The sequence below is a fragment of the Procambarus clarkii genome, chromosome 44 (genome assembly GCF_040958095.1).
Source record: "Procambarus clarkii isolate CNS0578487 chromosome 44, FALCON_Pclarkii_2.0, whole genome shotgun sequence".
Lineage (NCBI taxonomy): Eukaryota > Metazoa > Arthropoda > Malacostraca > Decapoda > Cambaridae > Procambarus > Procambarus clarkii.
The window spans coordinates 34,652,593-34,676,458 of NC_091193.1; the positions used below are offsets into that span (position 1 = coordinate 34,652,593).

Genomic DNA, 23,866 nt, shown 5'->3' on the forward strand with positions numbered 1-23,866 from the left:
CAAACATGTGCTCCCTTGCCAATCAGGTGAAACATCCAGTGATCTGGAATGCTTGTGTAGAGGAGCCCTTCCACGATGGTTAACTGCCAAAGCTGTGCTAAGATATTGGATCGACTTTGTTTGCCTTTTCATCTATAAAGTCCCAGTCTCCGTGGTGTAGTGGTAAGACACTCACCTGGCGTTCCGCGAGCGCTTTGTCATGGGTTCGTATCCTGGCCGGGGAGGATTTACTGGGCGCAAATCCTTAACTGTAGCCTCTGTTTAACTCAACAGTAAAATGGGTACTTGGTTGTAAAAAAAATTCTTCGCGGCGGGAAGGGGGGGGGGGGTCGTATTCCAGGGACCTGCCCGAAACGCTACGGTACTAGTGGCTGTACAAGAATGTAACAACTCTTGTACACTCTTTTTTTTTAGATATGTACTAGACAATTAGAGGCAAATGGGACATTGGTAATATGCTAAGAAATGTTCCTGGAGTTGTATCTAGTGATAATATATATTAAGTGGACTAATAATATAAATCTATATAATGCTTTTGAAATGTACAAATGAGTTATCCATCCTAAGCTGGAACATTGCATCCGTCAAAAGAAGTTCTGTAATTTACATCATAAAGTAACAACTGAACACACCAATATTGTAAGTCTCCAGGAGTCTAGAGTTCCTGCAAGAACCTCGCCCTCAAAATGGCTCTCATTTGTTTCTTACTCCCTCAGGTCCAGTAACTCTTTCATTCTATAAATCAAACAATCCCTACCCCATCAACTTCGAGAAAAGCAAACTGAGGGGCAAGAATATTATATAGCGAGTACTTATGTGGGCAACTCTATCCTCAATGTATTTAATCTGTATGCTCCAGCAGGAGAGTTAAATTATATTGATCTTCCGGCCTGCGCTCAAGCAGAGCCCACAATCATTCTTGGTGACGACAATGCTAGACACAAGGACATTGGCGGCTCTCGCTTCAGAAACGGGAATGGGAATCAACTGCTGTCGCTACTAAATAGTTACCAAGATGTGCAGATTGTGGGCGACCTTGAACCTCCACACTTCTGGAGGCATTCTAGACCTCTGTGTTGGTTTCAACGTCACTCAGGTCTGGTCCACATCTATTGTAACATGTCACAATATCAAATGTTATAAAAGATGTCAGAAAAAACGATGTCAGATCATCCTAGATTGACTACTCTGTATCTGAAATACCATCCTGCATGGTGGTAATTTTTAAACGCAAACGGCTCAGTGTTTCTCCTGCTCGACGTAAAGACTGTCGCTCATGTGTCAGTGTTACAGCACTTATGATCCCTCCACAGTCGAGATACTTAACGACGATCTAGTACAGAACATTCAGATGTTCGCTGACCCTTTAAGTCGGCCCTCCGCACCAACCAGTGGTCGGAACGATATGAAAAGTAATAAACACCATGTCTATTACAATGACCCTAAACTGCGTACTTAGAAATGCACTTCTAAACAGTTGGACTTGCATATAGGGAAACACGTACGCCAGCAATGCTCAAGCTCTTTCAGAAAGCCCAAGCCAAGGCGAAGGAGCGCATGGCAGAGCTCGGGCAAGATAACTGGGACACTTGTGAAGTCTAAATTCTCACACTCCCCTCAGCCAGGCATGGAAGAATATTCAAAGGCGATAAGATCGTTCAAGTGTCACACCCTCACCCTCTACACAGAGCAAACGAGGTTGTCGATGCTTGGGCAACCACCTCTAGCTTCAATAATCTTCCCCCAGATCATAATCAGATTAAATGTTGGTTACGGAGATCTAGAAAGGCTCGTTGACTTCATGAACCACAAGGAAGATGAATGCAACGTGCCATTTACAGAGTTTTTTTTCGCCCTGAGCAAAGGTATGCCACGTCACCTGATGAGGATGGCACCACTTATGGCATTTTGTTTGCTTCCTCTAGTACCAGGAAATCCCATTCTTGAGATATATAATATGAGCTATGTAACTGAGGAACTTCCTATCTCTTTGACCAACAGTATAATCATTCCAATTACCAAGTTAAATCAAGATAATACGTTCTGCCCAATTTCCCTTATTAGCTGCATTTACAAAACATTCGAGTGTGATCCTTAAGTCTCCTCCATAGAATAAGAACAATGTTATCCCCCCCCCCCCAGATATATAGCTATGTATCTGAAGGAGCTATATATCATGGTGGTGGTGCAATGATGCATGGAAGGAGTGTGCATCATTGCATCACCACCTTTCTTACCCTGCACACTGAAATTATATACCACCTTCCTAGATCTCAAGTCTGCCTTTGATATTGCAAACCGACATGTTATCTTAAGTGAGCTTGCGAGAATGAATATGGGTGGTCGGCTTCTTTGTTGGATTAGGGGTCCCTTATCCAACAGGAAGTCATGTGTTTTTCCAGGGGCAGAGTTATGTAACAAGAGACTTCTAACTAGGTACCCCACAGGGAGGTGTCCTCAGTCCTAAATTATTAAATATCTTAAACACGCTGTTAAACTGTTCCGAACAAACACAACGTGCACATGATTAGCTATGCTGCATTATCTAACACTGTGCACAGTTGCAAACCCAATAAGATTTCAACTTAGATTGAACAGAGCAGAAGTTTTTACACATGGGGACAAAACCTCACTGAAGCGATCATACGAGTCATAAATACTCCGCCTAAGTAAAACAGAAACAAGCAACATTTAGTGTGCCAGCCAGACGGGCACGTGCAGGAATTTCCATGCCAAAACAAATCCTATGTTGCTGATAAGATACACACCACTGGGTATGCCAGCACGCAGAACACTCTTAACTCTGTATTAAACTCGTGTCAGGACCTAGGTTTAGTCATCTCGGCAGATGAAACATACTAAATCGGCTCCCACCCAGGCAAGGGGGAAGGGAAGGGAATTATCAGGGGAAAAGTGCCAAGCCATAATGACTATATAGCACTTAAAAGGGGTCAGGATAAGGATTTGGGATGGGACTGGATGGGGGGGGGGGATGATTCCCAACCACTTGGACGGCCGGGAATTGAACATCGACCTGCATGAAGCGAGACCGTCGCTCTACCGTCCAGCTCAAGTGGTTGGGACCCGGGCAAGGAGCTGCTGTTCGTAAGATGTAAAGATGTAACTGTCTGATAGATCCCAGCTTGACTATGTAAATAGATTCAAATAACTTGGCCTTGAGGTGCCACTGTATGGACCTGTTGTATTCAGACTTTGTCGTCAGTATAGAGGCTCAGAGATCTCAAGGCTATTGTAGATTATCACTCAGGCTATTGTCATGTTCACAGAAAATGGTACCATCCGTTTTCTATGTGTGGCGGAGCAGACGCCAGGGAAGGTAAACAGAGCATACAGGACGCCCGCCAAGCTTGGAAGCAGCTAGTCATGTAATTGTGTATATACGTATTAAAGTCAGTAACCAAGTCATGACTTTACATCAACCCTACAACCAAGACTTCCTCAGTAACACACAAACACCACAGTGGCGACGAGGATGAACTGGGAACGCAGGTATTTTGTTCAACTTCAAACAAGGAAGGAGCATGCTGTCTCGCCCAGAAGAGGAAGGAGAAGTCGTGCTGTGAGCACCATACCCAATGCTATGTGCTAACCAATGCTATGTGCTACCCCAAGCTATGTGCTGACTGAAGAAGCTGTGTTCTAAGGAATCTGCCGACGCCGTGTACGAAACGACGCTTTGATGTATACAAAATCTGATGTTTTGGTTACGAAACGACGCTCCTTGCTACAAAATTCTTCACACTGAACTGACTGCTGTACCGACTGCTGCACCGACTGCTGCACCGACTGCTGCACCGACTGCTGCACCAACTGCTGTGCCAACTGCTGTGCTGCTGTGAGTAGGAACAACACATGTACACAAGGGCTAGGTAAGAAGTCAGTTGCTGCTATATTGTGCACTGTTGTGAACTTTTGCATTAAAATGCTTGTGTGCTTTGCAAAATTAAAGTAATTACAGTGAATTCTTGACTAACATACACAGTGCAGTAAGTGTTTAATATTCTGAGGAACATTTTAAGTGATAAGTTACATTTATTCAGTAAAAATGGCAAATATACCTCAGGTTCCTGCATTTGATCCTGACTGTGATCAGACAAACCTGTCACAGAGGTGGGTCAAATGGCTTAAAAGGTTTGAAAATTTGTTGATAGTTTCTGACATCAAAAGTGCTGAAAGAAAGCGTGCCTTTCTACTTCATTATGCAGGTGAGAGAGTTTGTGACATCTTTGACACACTGAATGACACTGGTGGTGCCAAAGATTATGACATTGCCAAAGCCAAACTAACAGAGCATTTCAAACCAAGGCAAAATACTGCAATGGAAATTATGCATTTCAGGAGAGCCAGACAACTCTCTAATGAAACCGTTGATCAATACCACACACGTCTGCAGGGTTTAGCAGCCCATTGTGAGTTTGCTGATATTGACAAAGAAATCAAACGGCAAATAATTGAAACATGCTCATCTACACGTCTCCGTCGAAGAGCTCTAGAACTTGTTGATGATGACAGTTCTCTTACCAAGATACTGGATATGGCTCGTCGAATGGAAGATGCTGCACGTGATGCTCGTGTCATGAGTGCAGTGCCAACAACGGTTCTGCCACTGTTACTAACAGTGATGAGGTACGTAAGGTTCAGGGAGGACATCGTAATCAAAGAAGATATCATGGCAAACCTAACAGTAAATTGAGCCGAGAACCACATCACAACTGGAGTCATGGAACAAGACTCAAGCAGTCACAACGACTCACATCAGAGGGTGTCAACAATAAATGTTACAATTGTGGAGGAGACTACCCACACCAAGATAATGTTTGTCCTGCTCAAGGTAAGAAGTGTTAAGAGTGTGGAAAACTAGGTCATTTTGGTGCTATGTGTCGTTCCGCACTAAAGAAACCACAGTCAGTGAATAAAAGCACTGTACGAGGATCAGGTCATAGGGGTCGAGGTGGTAAACACAATATTGCACCTCATATCCAGAATGTTAACAATGTACAAGACAACATTTCATTACAACCAGACTCAGATGACAGTGAATGTGATTATACTCATGGAGTACAAGCAATCACAGAATGGAATGATCTTCCAAACAACCCAGAGACTATAGTATACATTGCTGGTATTTGTCTCAAAGTTCTTATTGACACTGGATCAAACATTGACACCATTGCTGAGTGCCACTATAAAAAATTTAAAAAACAGTTCCCAAAGCTAGAAAAATACAATGGTAAAGCCACTGCCTATGCTTCAAAGGTAGCCTTGCCATTGATTGAAACTTTCACTGCAGAGATTAAGTCAAAGAATGCAATGCTCATTAATACATTCCATGTTAGGAATGCAAAGGAGTCTTTACTCAGTTACAAGACTTCAACCAAATTGGGGCTACTTCAGCTTTCTAATGCTGTAGCAGTGGAATCTGCAAACAATGTTGATGCTATTGTTGCTGAATTTTCTGATCGATTTAAATCCATAGGTTGTTATACTGATAGCAAAGTACATGTGCATATCAACCCAGATGTAATTCCAGTTGCCCAACCACATCGCCGACAACCATTCCAAACTCACAAGAAAGTCGATGCCGAACTGGATAGGCTGATGGAGCTAGATATCATTGAACCAGTAACAGGCCCAACACCATGGGTAAGCCCAATTGTCACTCCACCAAAGCCGAAGAATCCAGATGAGATACGCATTTGTGTGGACATGCGTGTTCCCAACAAGGCAATAATGCGTGAACGCCATCCTACACCCACTGTAGATGATATGATCTACCGCTTGAATGGTGCAACTGTATTCAGCAAGTTAGATTTAAACAAGGGCTATCATCAGCTTGAACTTGATGATGAGAGTCGATTCATCACAACGTTTACGACACATCGAGGTCTGTATAGGTACAAGCGCCTGAGTTTTGGTATCAACAGTGCTGCTGAGGTATTCCAGCACATCATCAGCCAGGTATTGCAAGACATACCTAATGCTGACAACATGTCTAATGACATCATTGTTTATGGCCGTACCCAAGCTGAACACGACAAAGCTCTTCGTGCAACATTGCAACGCATACGAGAAAAGAATCTGACGTTAAGCCGAGCAAAGTGTAAGTTCAATCAACATAAAATTGAATTCTTTGGACATGTACTTAGTGACAAAGGTCTGTCTCCGGATCCTAAGAAAGTTGCAGATATCAAGAATGCTGCACCTCCTTCAACGTCAACTGAAGTACATAGTTTTCTAGGAATGGCAAACTACTGTTCTCGCTTCATTCCAGATTTTGCTACCATTACGAAGCCTCTACGTGAGCTGAAGAAAAAATGCATCATGGTACTGGAGCGATATCGAGCAAAATGCATTTGATGCTGTGAAAGATGCACTAGTAGAGAATGCGACTGCTGCATACTTTGATCCATCAATGGACACTGAGTTAACGGTGGATGCTAGTCCTGTTGGTTTAGGTGCTGTTTTAGCCCAACACAAACCTGGTCAACCAGATTCCAAAGTAGTAATTGGCTACGCCAGCCGTTCTCTCACAGATGTTGAGCAACGATACAGTCAGACAGAGAAGGAAGCTCTTGCTCTTGTATGGAGCTGTGAACACTTCAATGTGTATCTGCTTGGTGCACCCTTCACCACGATAGTCAGTGACCACAAACCGTTGGAGACCATCTTCAATAATCCAAAGTCCAAACCACCAGCTCGCATTGAGAGATGGGCTCTTCGTCTGCAATCATACAACTTTACAGTGAAATACAAGCCGGGTGCAGGCAATCCCGCTGATTACATCAGTCGACATCCTGCCAACAGTTTCACCATCACCAAGCATCAGCAAGTTGCCGAGGAATATGTACACTCTGTAACCTGTGATGCAGTCCCTAAGGCTCTCACTCATGATGAAATCCGTACTGCAACACTAGAGGACCCAACTCTGCAAGCAACAGTGGATGCATTGACTAAGAAAAAGTTTCCACGCATCCCACCCTCAGGAGTTGACCAAGATGCGTTCAGAGGACTTAAACGCATCCAGACAGAATTAAGTGTTACGCAACAACGCGACACTGTGCTGCGAGGTACTCGTATTGTCATTCCAGCTGTTCTCCAGCAACGTGCTCTGAAGCTTGCACATCAAGGACACCAAGGTCTTGTTAGGACCAAACAGCTGCTACGAGAAAAGGTGTGGTTTCTTGGCATTGATCGTCAAGCAAAGGACATGCATGATGCCTGTGTCCCTTGCCAAGCTGCAGTGGATACTTCAAGATCAACACCTCTACAACCTTCACCACTACCTGCTGCACCATGGACGGAAGTATCGATGGACTTCTGCGGACCGCTACCAACTGGAGAGTACTTGATGGTAGTCATTGATGATCACTCACGTTATCCAGAAGTAGAAATCATCACTTCCACATCTGCAAAGGCTGTCATCCCGAAACTCGACAAGATCTTCTCAAATTTTGGCATTCCTGAAGTTGTCAAGACGGACAATGTACCGCCATTCAATGGACAAGACTTCGTCAACTTTGCTGAGCATATTGGATTCAAACACCGCCGTGTGATGCCACTACATCCTCAAGCAAATGGAGAAGTTGAGAGAGTCATGCAACCTCTCATGAAAGCGGTACTCTGTGCTCATGCCGAAGGACGATCCTGGGAACAAGCTATGTATGCTTTTCTCAGGAACTACCGTGCAACACCACATGGAACACTGGGCAAGTTGCCTGGTGAACTTTTATTTGGACGTCCTATGAGAATCGCACTACCCGTCATGCCAGCCGAGGTAACGGATAAACGTCTCGCTCAGAAGGATGCACTAGCCAAGGGCAAAATGAAAATTGCTCATGACCAACGTGCAAAGGAACAAGTCATAAAGGTTGGAGATACTGTTCTCGTTATCATCAACTAGTACAGCCTCCCATCAACCAGTACAGCCTCCCATCAACCAGTACAGCCTCCCATCAACCTGTAAAGCCTCCCATCAACCTGTACAACCTCCCATCAACCTGTACAGCCTCCCATCAACCTGTACAGCCTCCCATCAACCAGTACAACCTCCCATCAACCTGTACAGCCTCCCATCAACCAGTACAGCCTCCCATCAACCAGTACAGCCTCCCATCAACCAGTACAGCCTCCCATCAACCAGTACAGCCTTCCATCAACCTGTACAGCCTCCCATCAACCTGTACAGCCTCCCATCAACCAGTACAGCCTCCCATCAACCAGTACAGCCTCCCATCAACCAGTACAGCCTTCCATCAACCTGTACAGCCTCCCATCAACCTGTACAGCCTCCCATCAACCTGTACAGCCTCCCATCAACCAGTACAGCCTCCCATCAACCTGTACAGCCTCCCATCAACCAGTACAACCTCCCATCAACCTGTACAGCCTCCCATCAACCAGTACAGCCTCCCATCAACCAGTACAGCCTCCCATCAAACAGTACAGCCTCCCATCAACCAGTACAGCCTTCCATCAACCTGTACAGCCTCCCATCAACCTGTACAGCCTCCCATCAACCAGTACAGCCTCCCATCAACCAGTACAGCCTTCCATCAACCTGTACAGCCTCCCATCAACCTGTACAGCCTCCCATCAACCTGTACAGCCTCCCATCAACCAGTACAGCCTCCCATCAACCAGTACAGCCTCCCATCAACCAGTACAGCCTCCCATCAACCGGTACAGCCTCCCATCAACCAGTACAGCCTCCCATCAACCTGTACAGCCTCCCATCAACCAGTACAGCCTCCCATCAACCAGTACAGCCTCCCATCAACCAGTACAGCCTCCCATCAACCTGTACAGCCTCCCATCAACCTGTACAGCCTCCCATCAACCAGTACAGCCTCCCATCAACCAGTACAGCCTCCCATCAACCAGTACAGCCTCCCATCAACCAGTACAGCCTCCCATCAACCAGTACAGCCTCCCATCAACCAGTACAGCCTCCCATCAACCAGTACAGCCTCCCATCAAACCTGTACAGCCTCCCATCAACCAGTACAGCCTCGCATCAACCAGTACAGCCTCCCATAAACGTGTACAGCCTCCCATCAACTAGTACAGCCTCCCATAAACGTGTACAGCCTCCCATCAACCAGTACAGCCCGCCACCCAACCAGTACAGTCTCCCATCAACCTGTACAGCCTCCCATCAACCAGTACAGCCTCCCATCATCCAATACAGCCTCCGATCAACCAGTACAGCCTCCCATCAACCAGTACAGCCTCCCATCAACCAGTACAGCCTCCCATCAACCTGTACAGTCTCCCATCAACCTGTACAGTCTCCCATCAACCTGTACAGCCTCCCATCAACCTGTACAGCCTCCCATCAACCTGTACAGCCTCCCATCAACCTGTACAGCCTCCCATCAACCAGTACAGCCTCCCATCAACCTGTACAGCCTCCCATCAACCTGTACAGCCTCCCTTCAACCAGTACAGCCTCCCAATAACCATTACAGCCTCCCATCAACCTGTACAGCCTCCCTTCAACCAGTACAGCCTCCCAATAACCAGTACAGCCTCCCATCAACCTGTACAGCCTCCCGTCAACCTGTACAGCCTCCCATCAACCTGTACAGTCTCCCATCAACCAGTACAGCCTCCCATCAACCTGTACAGCCTCCCATCAACCAGTACAGTCTCCCATCAACCTGTACAGTCTCCCATCAACCTGTACAGCCTCCCATAAGAACATAAGAACAAAGGTAACTGCAGAAGGCCTATTGGCCCATACGAGGCAGCTCCTATTCTATAACCACCCAATCCCACTCATATACTTGTCCAACCCGTGCTTGAAACAATCGAGGGACCCCACCTCCACAATGTTACGCGGCAATTGGTTCCACAAATCAACAACCCTGTTACTGAACCAGTATTTACCCAAGTCTTTCCTAAATCTAAACTTATCCAATTTATATCCATTGTTTCGTGTTCTGTCCTGTGTTGACACTTTCAACACCCTATTAATATCCCCCCGGTTATGTCCATTCATCCACTTGTAAACCTCTATCATGTCACCCCTAACTCTTCGCCTTTCCAGTGAATGCAACTTAAGAACATAAGAACATAAGAACAAAGGTAACTGCAGAAGGCCTATTGGCCCATACAAGGCAGCTCCTATTCTATAACCACCCAATCCCACTCATATACTTGTCCAACCCGTGCTTGAAACAATCGAGGGACCCCACCTCCACAATGTTACGCGGCAATTGGTTCCACAAATCAACAACCCTGTTACTGAACCAGTATTTACCCAAGTCTTTCCTAAATCTAAACTTATCCAATTTATATCCATTGTTTCGTGTTCTGTCCTGTGTTGATACTTTTAATACCCTATTAATATCTCCCCGGTTATGTCCATTCATCCACTTGTAAACCTCTATCATGTCACCCCTAACTCTTCGCCTTTCCAGTGAATGCAACTTAAGCTTTGTTAATCTTTCTTCATATGAAAGATTTCTAATTTGGGGAATTAACTTAGTCATCCTACGCTGGACACGTTCAAGTGAATTTATATCCATTCTATAATATGGCGACCAAAACTGAACTGCATAATCTAAATGGGGCCTAACTAGAGCAAGATATAGCTTGAGAACCACACCAGGTGTCTTGTTACTAACGCTGCGATTAATAAATCCAAGTGTCCGATTTGCCTTATTACGAACATTTATGCATTGATCCTTTTGTTTTAAATTCTTACTAATCATAACTCCCAGATCCCTTTCGCAATCCGACTTCGCAATCACAACACCATCTAGCTCGTATCTTGTAACTCTATCATCATTACCTAACCTCAGAACTTTACATTTATCAGCATTAAACTGCATCCGCCAATCCTTTGACCATTTCAAAACCCTATCTAGATCAACTTGAAGTGATAGTGAGTCCTCCTCCGAATTAATTTCCCTACCGATTTTCGTATCATCGGCAAATTTGCAAATGTTGCTACTCAAACCTGAATCTAAATCATTTATATATATTATAAACAACAGAGGTCCCAGGACAGAGCCTTGAGGCACTCCACTTACAACATTTTCCCACTCTGACTTGATTCCATTTATACTAACTCTCTGTTTCCTTTGGTATAGCCATGCCCTAATCCAGCTTAATATAGCACCCCCAATACCATGAGACTCTATTTTTTTAATCAGTCTTTCATGTGGCACTGTATCAAAAGCTTTGCTAAAGTCAAGGTATACAACATCGCAATCCTTACCACTATCAACTGTAACTTAAGCTTTGTTAATCTTTCTTCATATGAAAGATTTCTAATTTGGGGAATTAACTTAGTAATCCTACGCTGGACACGTTCAAGTGAATTTATATCCATTCTATAATATGGCGACCAAAACTGAACTGCATAATCTAAATGGGGCCTAACTAGAACAAGATATAGCTTGAGAACCACACCAGGTGTCTTGTTACTAACGCTGCGATTAATAAATCCAAGTGTCCGATTTGCCTTATTACGAACATTTATGCATTGATCCTTTTGTTTTAAATTCTTACTAATCATAACTCCCAGATCCCTTTCGCAATCCGACTTCGCAATCACAACACCATCTAGCTCGTATCTTGTAACTCTATCATCATTACCTAACCTCAGAACTTTACATTTATCAGCATTAAACTGCATCTGCCAATCCTTTGACCATTTCAAAACCCTATCTAGATCAACTTGAAGTGATAGTGAGTCCTCCTCCGAATTAATTTCCCTACCGATTTTCGTATCATCGGCAAATTTGCAAATGTTGCTACTCAAACCTGAATCTAAATCATTTATATATATTATAAACAACAGAGGTCCCAGGACAGAGCCTTGAGGCACTCCACTTACAACATTTTTCCACTCTGACTTGATTCCATTTATACTAACTCTCTGTTTCCTTTGGTATAGCCATGCCCTAATCCAGCTTAATACAGCACCCCCAATACCATGAGACTCTATTTTTTTAATCAGTCTTTCATGTGGCACTGTATCAAAAGCTTTGCTAAAGTCAAGGTATACAACATCGCAATCCTTACCACTATCAACTGCCTCAACAATGCTAGAATAAAAAGATAACAAATTTGTTAAACATGAACGGCCATTTATAAAACCATGTTGCGACTCAATTATTAATTTATGTTTTTCAAGATGAAGACGAATTTTATTTGCTATTATAGATTCGAGTAACTTTCCCACAATAGACGTTAGGCTAATTGGTCGATAGTTAGACGCAAGTGATCTATCTCCTTTCTTAAAAACTGGTATCACATTAGCAACTTTCCAAAACTCTGGCACTCTGCCTGACTCTATTGATTTATTAAATATGGTTGACAGTGGGTCACAAAGCTCCTCTTTGCATTCTTTAAGCACCCTAGCAAACACTTCATCCGGCCCTGGGGATTTGTTTGGTTTGAGTTTTACTATTTGTTTAAGAACATCCTCCCTGGTAACTGCTAAACTCGTCAACCTGTCCTCGTCCCCACCCACATAGACTTGTTCGGCTGAAGGCATATTGTTAAGTTCCTCTTTAGTAAATACAGATACAAAATATTTATTAAAAATACTACTCATCTCTTCATCACTATCTGTTATTTGACCTGTCTCAGTTTTTAATGGACCTATCCTTTCCCTAGTCTTAGTACGATATAACTGAAAAAACCCTTTAGGATTTGTCTTTGCTTGCCCTGCTATGCGAACTTCATAGTTTCTTTTTGCTTTCCTTATCTCTTTTTTAACATTTCTAACCAGTTGTACGAATTCCTGTTCTAAAGTGACCTCCCCATTTTTAATCCTTTTGTACCAAGCTCTCTTTTTACCTATAATTTTCTTCAAATTCTTTGTTATCCACTTTGGGTCATTAGTATACGATCTATTCAATTTGTATGGTATACTACGTTCCTGTGCTTTGTTTAGAATATTCTTAAATAAGTTATATATTGAATCCACATCGAAATCCCCATTTAAGTCACCTATCGCTGGGTTCATGTCTCGCTCCAAGACCGGCCCACACCCCATACCCAAGCCTTTCCAATCAATTTGACCCAAAAAATTTCTTAGCCTCCCATCAACCTGTACAGTCTCCCATCAACCTGTACAGCCTCCCTTCAACCAGTACAGCCTCCCAATAACCAGTACAGCCGCCCATCAACCAGTACAGCCTCCCATCAACCAGTACAGCCTCCCATCAACCTGTACAGCCTCCCATCAACCTGTACAGCCTCCCATCAACCTGTACAGCCTCCCATCAACCAGTACAGCCTCCCATCAACCAGTACAGCCTCCCATCAACCAGTACAGCCTCCCATCAACCTGTACAGCCTCCCATCAACCTGTACAGCCTCCCATCAACCAGTACAGCCTCCCATCAACCAGTACAGCCTCCCATCAACCAGTACAGCCTCCCATCAACCAGTACAGCCTCCCATCAACCAGTACAGCCTCCCATCAACCAGTACAGCCTCCCATCAACCAGTACAGCCTCCCATCAACCAGTACAGCCTCCCATCAAACCTATACAGCCTCCCATCAACCAGTACAGCCTCGCATCAACCAGTACAGCCTCCCATAAACGTGTACAGCCTCCCATCAACCAGTACAGCCTCCCATAAACGTGTACAGCCTCCCATCAACCAGTACAGCCCGCCACCCAACCAGTACAGTCTCCCATCAACCTGTACAGCCTCCCATCAACCAGTACAGCCTCCCATCAACCAATACAGCCTCCGATCAACCAGTACAGCCTCCCATCAACCAGTACAGCCTCCCATCAACCTGTACAGTCTCCCATCAACCTGTACAGTCTCCCATCAACCTGTACAGTCTCCCATCAACCTGTACAGCCTCCCATCAACCTATACAGCCTCCCATCAACCTGTACAGCCTCCCATCAACCTGTACAGCCTCCCATCAACCAGTACAGCCTCCCATCAACCTGTACAGCCTCCCATTAACCTGTACAGCCTCCCTTCAACCAGTACAGCCTCCCAATAACCATTACAGCCTCCCATCAACCTGTACAGCCTCCCTTCAACCAGTACAGCCTCCCAATAACCAGTACAGCCTCCCATCAACCTGTACAGCCTCCCGTCAACCTGTACAGCCTCCAATAACCTGTACAGTCTCCCATCAACCAGTACAGCCTCCCATCAACCTGTACAGCCTCCCATCAACCAGTACAGTCTCCCATCAACCTGTACAGTCTCCCATCAACCTGTACAGCCTCCCATCAACCTGTACAGTCTCCCATCAACCTGTACAGCCTCCCTTCAACCAGTACAGCCTCCCAATAACCAGTACAGCCTCCCATCAACCAGTACAGCCTCCCATCAACCAGTACAGCCTCCCATCAACCTGTACAGCCTCCCATCAACCTGTACAGCCTCCCATCAACCTGTACAGCCTCCCATCAACCTGTACAGCCTCCAATCAACCAGTACAGTCTCCCATCAACCAGTACAGTCTCCCATCAACCAGTACAGTCTCCCATCAACCAGTACAGCCTCCCATCAACCAGTACAGCCTCCCATCAACCAGTACAGCCTCCCATCAACCAGTACAGCCCGCCACCCAACCGGTACAGCCTCCCACCAACCAGTACAGCCTCCCATCAACCAGTAAAGCCTCCCATCAACCAGTACAGCCCGCCACCCAACCAGTACAGCCTCCCATCAACCAGTACAGCCTCCCATCAACCTGTACAGCCTCCCATCAACCAGTACAGCCTCCCATCAACCAGTACAGCCTCCCATCAACCTGTACAGCCTCCCATCAACCAGTACAGCCTCCCGTCAACCAGTACAGCCTCCCATCAACCAGTACAGCCTCCCATCAACCAGTACAGCCTCCCATCAACCAGTACAGCCTCCCATCAACCAGTACAGCCAATGGGCCAATAGCAGCTGCCTCGAATGGGCCAATAGCAGCTGCCTCGTATGGGCCAATAGCAGCTGCCTCGTATGGGCCAATAGCAGCTGCCTCGTATGGGCCAATAGCAGCTGCCTCGTATGGGCCAAAAGCAGCTGCCTCGTATGGGCCAATAGCAGCTGCCTCGTATAGGGCAATAGCAGCTGCCTCGTATGGGCCAATAGCAGCTGCCTGGTATGGGCCAATAGCAGCGGCCTCGTATGGGCCAATAGCAGCTGCCTCGTATGGGCCAATAGCAGCTGCCTCGTATGGGCCAATAGCAGCTGTCTCGTATGGGCCAATAGCAGCTGCCTCGTATGGGCCAATAGCAGCTGCCTCGTATGGGCCAATAGCAGCTGCCTCGTATGGGCCAATAGCAGCTGCCTCGTATGGGCCAATAGCAGCCTGTACAGTCTCCCATCAACCTGTACAGCCTCCCATCAACCAGTACAGCCTCCCATCAACAAATACAGCCTCCGATCAACCAGTACAATCTCCCATCAACCAATACAGCCTCCGATCAACCAATACAGCCTCCCATCAACCAGTACTGCCTCCGATCAACCAGTACAGCCTCCCATCAACCAGTACAGCCTCCCATCAACCAGTACAGCCTCCCATCAACCTGTACAGCCTCCCATCAACCTGTACAGCCTCCCATCAACCTGTACAGCCTCCCATCAACCTGTACAGCCTCCCATCAACCTGTACAGCCTCCAATCAACCAGTACATAAGAACATAAGAACAAAGGTAACTGCAGAAGGCCTATTGGCCCATACGAGGCAGCTCCTATTCTATAACCACCCAATCCCACTCATATACTTGTCCAACCCGTGCTTGAAACAATCGAGGGACCCCACCTCCACAATGTTACGCGGCAATTGGTTCCACAAATCAACAACCCTGTTACTGAACCAGTATTTACCCAAGTCTTTCCTAAATCTAAACTTATCCAATTTATATCCATTGTTTCGTGTTCTGTCCTGTGTTGATACTTTTAATACCCTATTAATATCCCCCCGGTTATGTCCATTCATCCACTTGTAAACCTCTATCATGTCACCCCTAACTCTTCGCCTTTCCAGTGAATGCAACTTAAGCTTTGTTAATCTTTCTTCATATGAAAGATTTCTAATTTGGGGAATTAACTTAGTCATCCTACGCTGGACACGTTCAAGTGAATTTATATCCATTCTATAATATGGCGACCAAAACTGAACTGCATAATCTAAATGGGGCCTAACTAGAGCAAGATATAGCTTGAGAACCACACCAGGTGTCTTGTTACTAACGCTGCGATTAATAAATCCAAGTGTCCGATTTGCCTTATTACGAACATTTATGCATTGATCCTTTTGTTTTAAATTCTTACTAATCATAACTCCCAGATCCCTTTCGCAATCCGACTTCGCAATCACAACACCATCTAGCTCGTATCTTGTAACTCTATCATCATTACCTAACCTCAGAACTTTACATTTATCAGCATTAAACTGCATCTGCCAATCCTTTGACCATTTCAAAACCCTATCTAGATCAACTTGAAGTGATAGTGAGTCCTCCTCCGAATTAATTTCCCTACCGATTTTCGTATCATCGGCAAATTTGCAAATGTTGCTACTCAAACCTGAATCTAAATCATTTATATATATTATAAACAACAGAGGTCCCAGGACAGAGCCTTGAGGCACTCCACTTACAACATTTTCCCACTCTGACTTGATTCCATTTATACTAACTCTCTGTTTCCTTTGGTATAGCCATGCCCTAATCCAGCTTAATATAGCACCCCCAATACCATGAGACTCTATTTTTTTAATCAGTCTTTCATGTGGCACTGTATCAAAAGCTTTGCTAAAGTCAAGGTATACAACATCGCAATCCTTACCACTATCAACTGCCTCAACAATGCTAGAATAAAAAGATAACAAATTTGTTAAACATGAACGGCCATTTATAAAACCATGTTGCGACTCAATTATTAATTTATGTTTTTCAAGATGAAGACGAATTTTATTTGCTATTATAGATTCGAGTAACTTTCCCACAATAGACGTTAGGCTAATTGGTCGATAGTTAGACGCAAGTGATCTATCTCCTTTCTTAAAAACTGGTATCACATTAGCAACTTTCCAAAACTCTGGCACTCTGCCTGACTCTATTGATTTATTAAATATGGTTGACAGTGGGTCACAAAGCTCCTCTTTGCATTCTTTAAGCACCCTAGCAAACACTTCATCCGGCCCTGGGGATTTGTTTGGTTTGAGTTTTACTATTTGTTTAAGAACATCCTCCCTGGTAACTGCTAAACTCGTCAACCTGTCCTCGTCCCCACCCACATAGACTTGTTCGGCTGAAGGCATATTGTTAAGTTCCTCTTTAGTAAATACAGATACAAAATATTTATTAAAAATACTACTCATCTCTTCATCACTATCTGTTATTTGACCTGTCTCAGTTTTTAATGGACCTATCCTTTCCCTAGTCTTAGTACGATATAACTGAAAAAACCCTTTAGGATTTGTCTTTGCTTGCCCTGCTATGCGAACTTCATAGTTTCTTTTTGCTTTCCTTATCTCTTTTTTAACATTTCTAACCAGTTGTACGAATTCCTGTTCTAAAGTGACCTCCCCATTTTTAATCCTTTTGTACCAAGCTCTCTTTTTACCTATAAGGTTCTTCAAATTCTTTGTTATCCATCAGTCAGATAAGTCTCCCATCAACAGTTGTACAGTCTCCCATCAACCAGTACAGTCTCCCATCAACCAGTACAGTCTCCCATCAACCAGTACAGTCTCCCATCAACCAGTACAGCCTCCCATCAACCAGTACAGCCTCCCATCAACCAGTACAGCCTCCCATCAACCAGTACAGCCCGCCACCCAACCGGTACAGCCTCCCATCAACCAGTACAGCCTCCCATCAACCAGTAAAGCCTCCCATCAACCAGTACAGCCCGCCACCCAACCAGTACAGCCTCCCATCAACCAGTACAGCCTCCCATCAACCTGTACAACCTCCCATCAACCAGTACAGCCTCCCATCAACCAGTACAGCCTCCCATCAACCTGTACAGCCTCCCATCAACCAGTACAGCCTCCCGTCAACCAGTACAGCCTCCCATCAACCAGTACAGCCTCCCATCAACCAGTACAGCCTCCCATCAACCAGTACAGCCTCCCATCAACCAGTACAGCCAATGGGCCAATAGCAGCTGCCTCGAATGGGCCAATAGCAGCTGCCTCGAATGGGCCAATAGCAGCTGCCTCGTATGGGCCAATAGCAGCTGCCTCGTATGGGCCAATAGCAGCTGCCTCGTATAGGCCAATAGTAGCTGCCTCGTATGGGCCAATAGCAGCTGCCTTGTATGGGCCAATAGCAGCTGCCTCGTATGGGCCAATAGCAGCTGCCTCGTATGGGCCAATAGCAGCGGCCTCGTATGGGCCAATAGCAGCTGCCTCGTATGGGCCAATAGCAGCTGCCTCGTATGGGCCAATAGCAGCTGCCTCGTATAGGCCAATAGTAGCTGCCTCGTATGGTCCAATAGCAGCTGCCTCGTATGGGCCAATAGCAGCGGCCTCGTATGGGCCAATTGCAGCTGCCTCGTATGGGCCAATAGCAGCTGCCTCGTATGGGCCAATAGCAGCTGCCTCGTATGGGCCAATAGCAACTGCCTCGTATGGGCCAATAGCAGCTGCCTCGTATGGTCCAATAGCAGATGCCTCGTATGGGCCAATAGCAGCTGCCTCGTATGGGCCAATAGCAGCTGCCTCGTATGGGCCAATAGCAGCTGCCTCGTATGGGCCAAGTCAGAGTGGGAAAATGTTGTAAGTGGAGTGCCTCAAGGCTCTGTCCTGGGACCTCTGTTGTTTATAATATATATAAATGATTTAGATTCAGGTTTGAGTAGCAACATTTGCAAATTTGCCGATGATACGAAAATCGGTAGGGAAATTAATTCGGAGGAGGACTCACTATCACTTCAAGTTGATCTAGATAGGGTATTGAAATGGTCAAAGGATTGGCAGATGCAGTTTAATGCTGATAAATGTAAAGTTCTGAGGTTAGGTAATGATGATAGAGTTACAAGATACGAGCTAGATGGTGTTGTGATTGCGAAGTCGGATTGCGAAAGGGATCTGGGAGTTATGATTAGTAAGAATTTAAAACAAAAGGATCAATGCATAAATGTTCGTAATAAGGCAAATCGGACACTTGGATTTATTAATCGCAGCGTTAGTAACAAGACACCTGGTGTGGTTCTCAAGCTATATCTTGCTCTAGTTAGGCCCCATTTAGATTATGCAGTTCAGTTTTGGTCGCCATATTATAGAATGGATATAAATTCACTTGAACGTGTCCAGCGTAGGATGACTAAGTTAATTCCCCAAATTAGAAATCTTTCATATGAAGAAAGATTAACAAAGCTTAAGTTGCATTCACTGGAAAGGCGAAGAGTTAGGGGTGACATGATAGAGGTTTACAAGTGGATGAATGGACATAACCGGGGGGATATTAATAGGGTATTAAAAGTATCAACACAGGACAGAACACGAAACAATGGGTATAAATTGGATAAGTTTAGATTTAGGAAAGACTTGGGTAAATACTGGTTCAGTAACAGGGTTGTTGATTTGTGGAACCAATTGCCGCGTAACATTGTGGAGGTGGGGTCCCTCGATTGTTTCAAGCGCGGGTTGGACAAGTATATGAGTGGGATTGGGTGGTTATAAATAGGAGCTGCCTCGTATGGGCCAACAGGCCTTCTGCAGTTACCTTTGTTCTTATGTTCTTATGTTCTTAATAGCAGCTGAATCGTATGGGCCAATAGCAGCTGCCTCGTATGGGCCAATAGCAGCTGCCTCGTATGGGCCAATAGCAGCTGCCTCGTATGGGCCAATAGCAGCTGCCTCGTATGGGCCAATAGCAGCTGCCTCGTATGGGCCAATAGCAGCTGCCTCGTATGGGCCAATAGCAGCTGCCTCGTATGGGATAATAGCAGCTGCCTCGTATGGGCCAATAGCAGCTGCCTCGTATGGGCCAATAGCAGCTGCCTCGTATGGGCCAATAGCAGCTGCCTCGTATGGGCCAATAGCAGCTGCCTCGTTTGGGCCAATAGCAGCTGCCTCGTATGGGCCAATAGCAGCTGCCTCGTATGGGCCAATAGCAGCTGCCTCGTATGGGCCAATAGCAGCTGCCTCGTAGGAGCCAAAAGCAGCTGCCTCGTAGGAGCCAATAGCAGCTGCCTCGTAGGAGCCAATAGCAGCTGCCTCGTATGGGCCAATAGCAGCTGCCTCGTATGGGCCAATAGCAGCTGCCTCGTATGGGCCAATAGCAGCTGCCTCGTATGGGCCAATAGCAGCTGCCTCGTATGGGCCAATAGCAGCTGCCTCGTATAGGCCAATAGCAGCTGCCTCGTATGGGCCAATAGCAGCTGCCTCGTATAGGGCAATAGCAGCTGCCTCGTATGGGCCAATAGCAGCTGCCTCGTATGGGCCAATAGCAGCTGCCTCGTATGGGCCAATATCAGCTGCCTCGTATGGGCCAATAGCAGCTGCCTCGTATGGGCCAATAGCAGCTGCCTCGTATGGGCCAATACCCTAACTCTTCGTCTTTCCAGTGAATGCAATTTAAGCTTTAATAATCTTTCATATGAAAGACTTCTAATTTGGGGAATTAACTTTGTCATCCTACGTTGGACACGTTCAAATGATTTTATATCCATTCTATAATACGGCGACCAAAACTGAACTGCATAATCCTAACCAGTGCAAGATATAGCTTAAGAACCACACCAGGTGTCTTGTTACTAACGCTTCGATTAATAAATCCCAGTGTCCTATTCGCCTTATTACGAACATTCATGCATTGATCCTTTTGTTTTAAATTTTGTTTTAAACACCCAATACCCAAGATCTTCCAATCTATTTGGAAACTCATAAACATGTCCAACCCACGTTTGAAACAATCAAGAGACCCCGCCTCCATCGTTACATCCATCGTTACATGCATCTTCGAGTGTTGTTATAGCAATATGGAAGTTGTAGTGAAGGACCTGGTGACTCTAGTGGGAGCCCTGAGGACAGAGTTGGACTCTCTGCGGGAGGAGGTGCGTCAGCTTAAAAAACAACGAGAAGTAACGAAGGAGGAGACCAGCAGTAAAGGGACCTCGTCTTGGAGAGTTGCGAAAGACAGGGGCCTTAAGAAGACTTTGATAAAGCCGCCTTCAAACGCCATAGCAACTTCAAATTCATTTGACGTTTTGGAGGACGAGTGCTGTGGAGAGACTGTGGATCGCGCAAAAGGGAAAGCAACGAAGAGAAAGGAAGCGCAGGCCCCTCAGAAAGTAAAGGAAGTACCTAAGCAAACATTAGTTGTGGGAGATTCCCAGATAAGGTATTTGGATAGAACGTTTTGTGCTAGAGATAGGGGGAACAGGTTAAGGGTTTGCTATCCCGGAGCTGGCATTGGTGATATTATAAACAACATGAATGATATTATGGCTGGTAATGGGAACAATCCCATTATTTGCATTAGCGTGGGAGGAAATGATGTTGGTCGAGTCAGGAGTGAGGAACTCATTCAGAGGTATAAAACAGCCATAGAGTTAGTTAGGAGCAAGGGAGGAATCCCGATCATATGTGGCATTCTTCCAAGAAAGGGAGTGGGAAATGAATGGATATCGAGGGCACTTGGTGTCAATTGCCGGCTGGAAAGATATTGCAAATCAAATGCAATATCTTTCATAGACAACTGGGAACACTTCTATGGAAGAAATGAAATGTATGCTCGTGATGGGGTGCATCTATCGAGAGCTGGGGTTGTTGCTGTTGCGAACTCGCTAGAAGAAGTGGTTAGAGGTGTTTGTTTGGGTTTAAACTGTTAGTAGATAGAGGTATGGGAATTGATTTGGAGGAAGGAGGTAATAAAAGTATGTGTTTGTGGGAGAAAGGAATTGGCAAAACGATCAGGGAAAGAGAAGGTCCGCAAAATAACAATTCACTTAGGGTATATTACACTAACAGTAGAAGTCTAAGAAATAAAATTAACGAATTAAATGCTCTTGTCTGCACAGAAAAAATAGATATTATTGCACTTACCGAAACGTGGATGAATGTAGAAAATAGAGAACTATTAGCTGAATACCAAATATATGGATTTAAACTATTTCACACAGATAGATATATTAGACGAGGAGGTGGAGTAGCCATATATGTTAGGGACAATTTGAAATGTAGTCTCAAAGAGGGAATCAAAACAGAGCCACACACAGAAACTATTTGGATTGAATTAAACGAAAAAGCTAATAATATTATAATAGGAGTAATATATAGGCCACCAAATTTAGACAGAATGGAAGCAAAGCATCTATGGGATGAAATATCTAGAGCATCTAGATCTAACAGTATTTATGTCATGGGTGACTTTAATTTTAGCGGAATAAACTGGTTGAACAAAACAGGGAATAGTGAAGCAGAAGATTTTCTAGAATTAATTGACGATTGCTTTCTTACGCAACACATTAAGGAACCAACACGGGAAAATAATATTTTAGATTTAGTGTTAACTAACAGGGAAACGCAAATTAATGACATCGAAATAGGGAGTGAGCTAGGGAGCAGTGATCACAAAGAAATCAGATTTACCATAGAATGGAATAGACCAGTAGGAGAAAATTCTGTTAAAGTGCCAGATTTTCGAAAAGCTGATTTTAATAGCCTAAGAAATTTTTTGGGTCAAATTGATTGGAAAGGCTTGGGTATGGGGTGTGGGCCGGTCTTGGAGCGAGACATGAACCCAGCGATAGGTGACTTAAATGGGGATTTCGATGTGGATTCAATATATAACTTATTTAAGAATATTCTAAACAAAGCACAGGAACGTAGTATACCATACAAATTGAATAGATCGTATACTAATGACCCAAAGTGGATAACAAAGAATTTGAAGAACCTTATAGGTAAAAAGAGAGCTTGGTACAAAAGGATTAAAAATGGGGAGGTCACTTTAGAACAGGAATTCGTACAACTGGTTAGAAATGTTAAAAAAGAGATAAGGAAAGCAAAAAGAAACTATGAAGTTCGCATAGCTGGGCAAGCAAAGACAAATCCTAAAGGGTTTTTTCAGTTATATCGTACTAAGACTAGGGAAAGGATAGGTCCATTAAAAACTGAGACAGGTCAAATAACAGACAGTGATGAAGAGATGAGTAGTATTTTTAATAAATATTTTGTATCTGTATTTACTAAAGAGGAACTTAACAATATGCCTTCAGCCGAACAAGTCTATGTGGGTGGGGACGAGGACAGGTTGACGAGTTTAGCAGTTACCAGGGAGGATGTTCTTAAACAAATAGTAAAACTCAAACCAAACAAATCCCCAGGGCCGGATGAAGTGTTTGCTAGGGTGCTTAAAGAATGCAAAGAGGAGCTTTGTGACCCACTGTCAACCATATTTAATAAATCAATAGAGTCAGGCAGAGTGCCAGAGTTTTGGAAAGTTGCTAATGTGATACCAGTTTTTAAGAAAGGAGATAGATCACTTGCGTCTAACTATCGACCAATTAGCCTAACGTCTATTGTGGGAAAGTTACTCGAATCTATAATAGCAAATAAAATTCGTCTTCATCTTGAAAAACATAAATTAATAATTGAGTCGCAACATGGTTTTATAAATGGCCGTTCATGTTTAACAAATTTGTTATCTTTTTATTCTAGCATTGTTGAGGCAGTTGATAGTGGTAAGGATTGCGATGTTGTATACCTTGACTTTAGCAAAGCTTTTGATACAGTGCCACATGAAAGACTGATTAAAAAAATAGAGTCTCATGGTATTGGGGGTGCTATATTAAGCTGGATTAGGGCATGGCTATACCAAAGGAAACAGAGAGTTAGTATAAATGGAATCAAGTCAGAGTGGGAAAATGTTGTAAGTGGAGTGCCTCA

The 23,866-nt window shown here is 44.5% G+C and overlaps 1 protein-coding gene across 1 annotated transcript in view; it reads left to right on the plus strand.

Moving 5' to 3' along the window:
* Positions 1-1,015: 1,015 nt before the first annotated feature.
* Positions 1,016-23,866, plus strand: part of LOC138350220 (zinc finger protein 724-like) — a 38,579-nt gene continuing 15,728 nt past the window's right edge. The window contains exons 1-2 of the mRNA XM_069300569.1: positions 1,016-1,096; positions 1,622-1,865. Of these exons, the coding sequence (XP_069156670.1) occupies positions 1,016-1,096; positions 1,622-1,865 (325 nt within the window). The remainder of the gene's footprint in view (positions 1,097-1,621; positions 1,866-23,866) is intronic.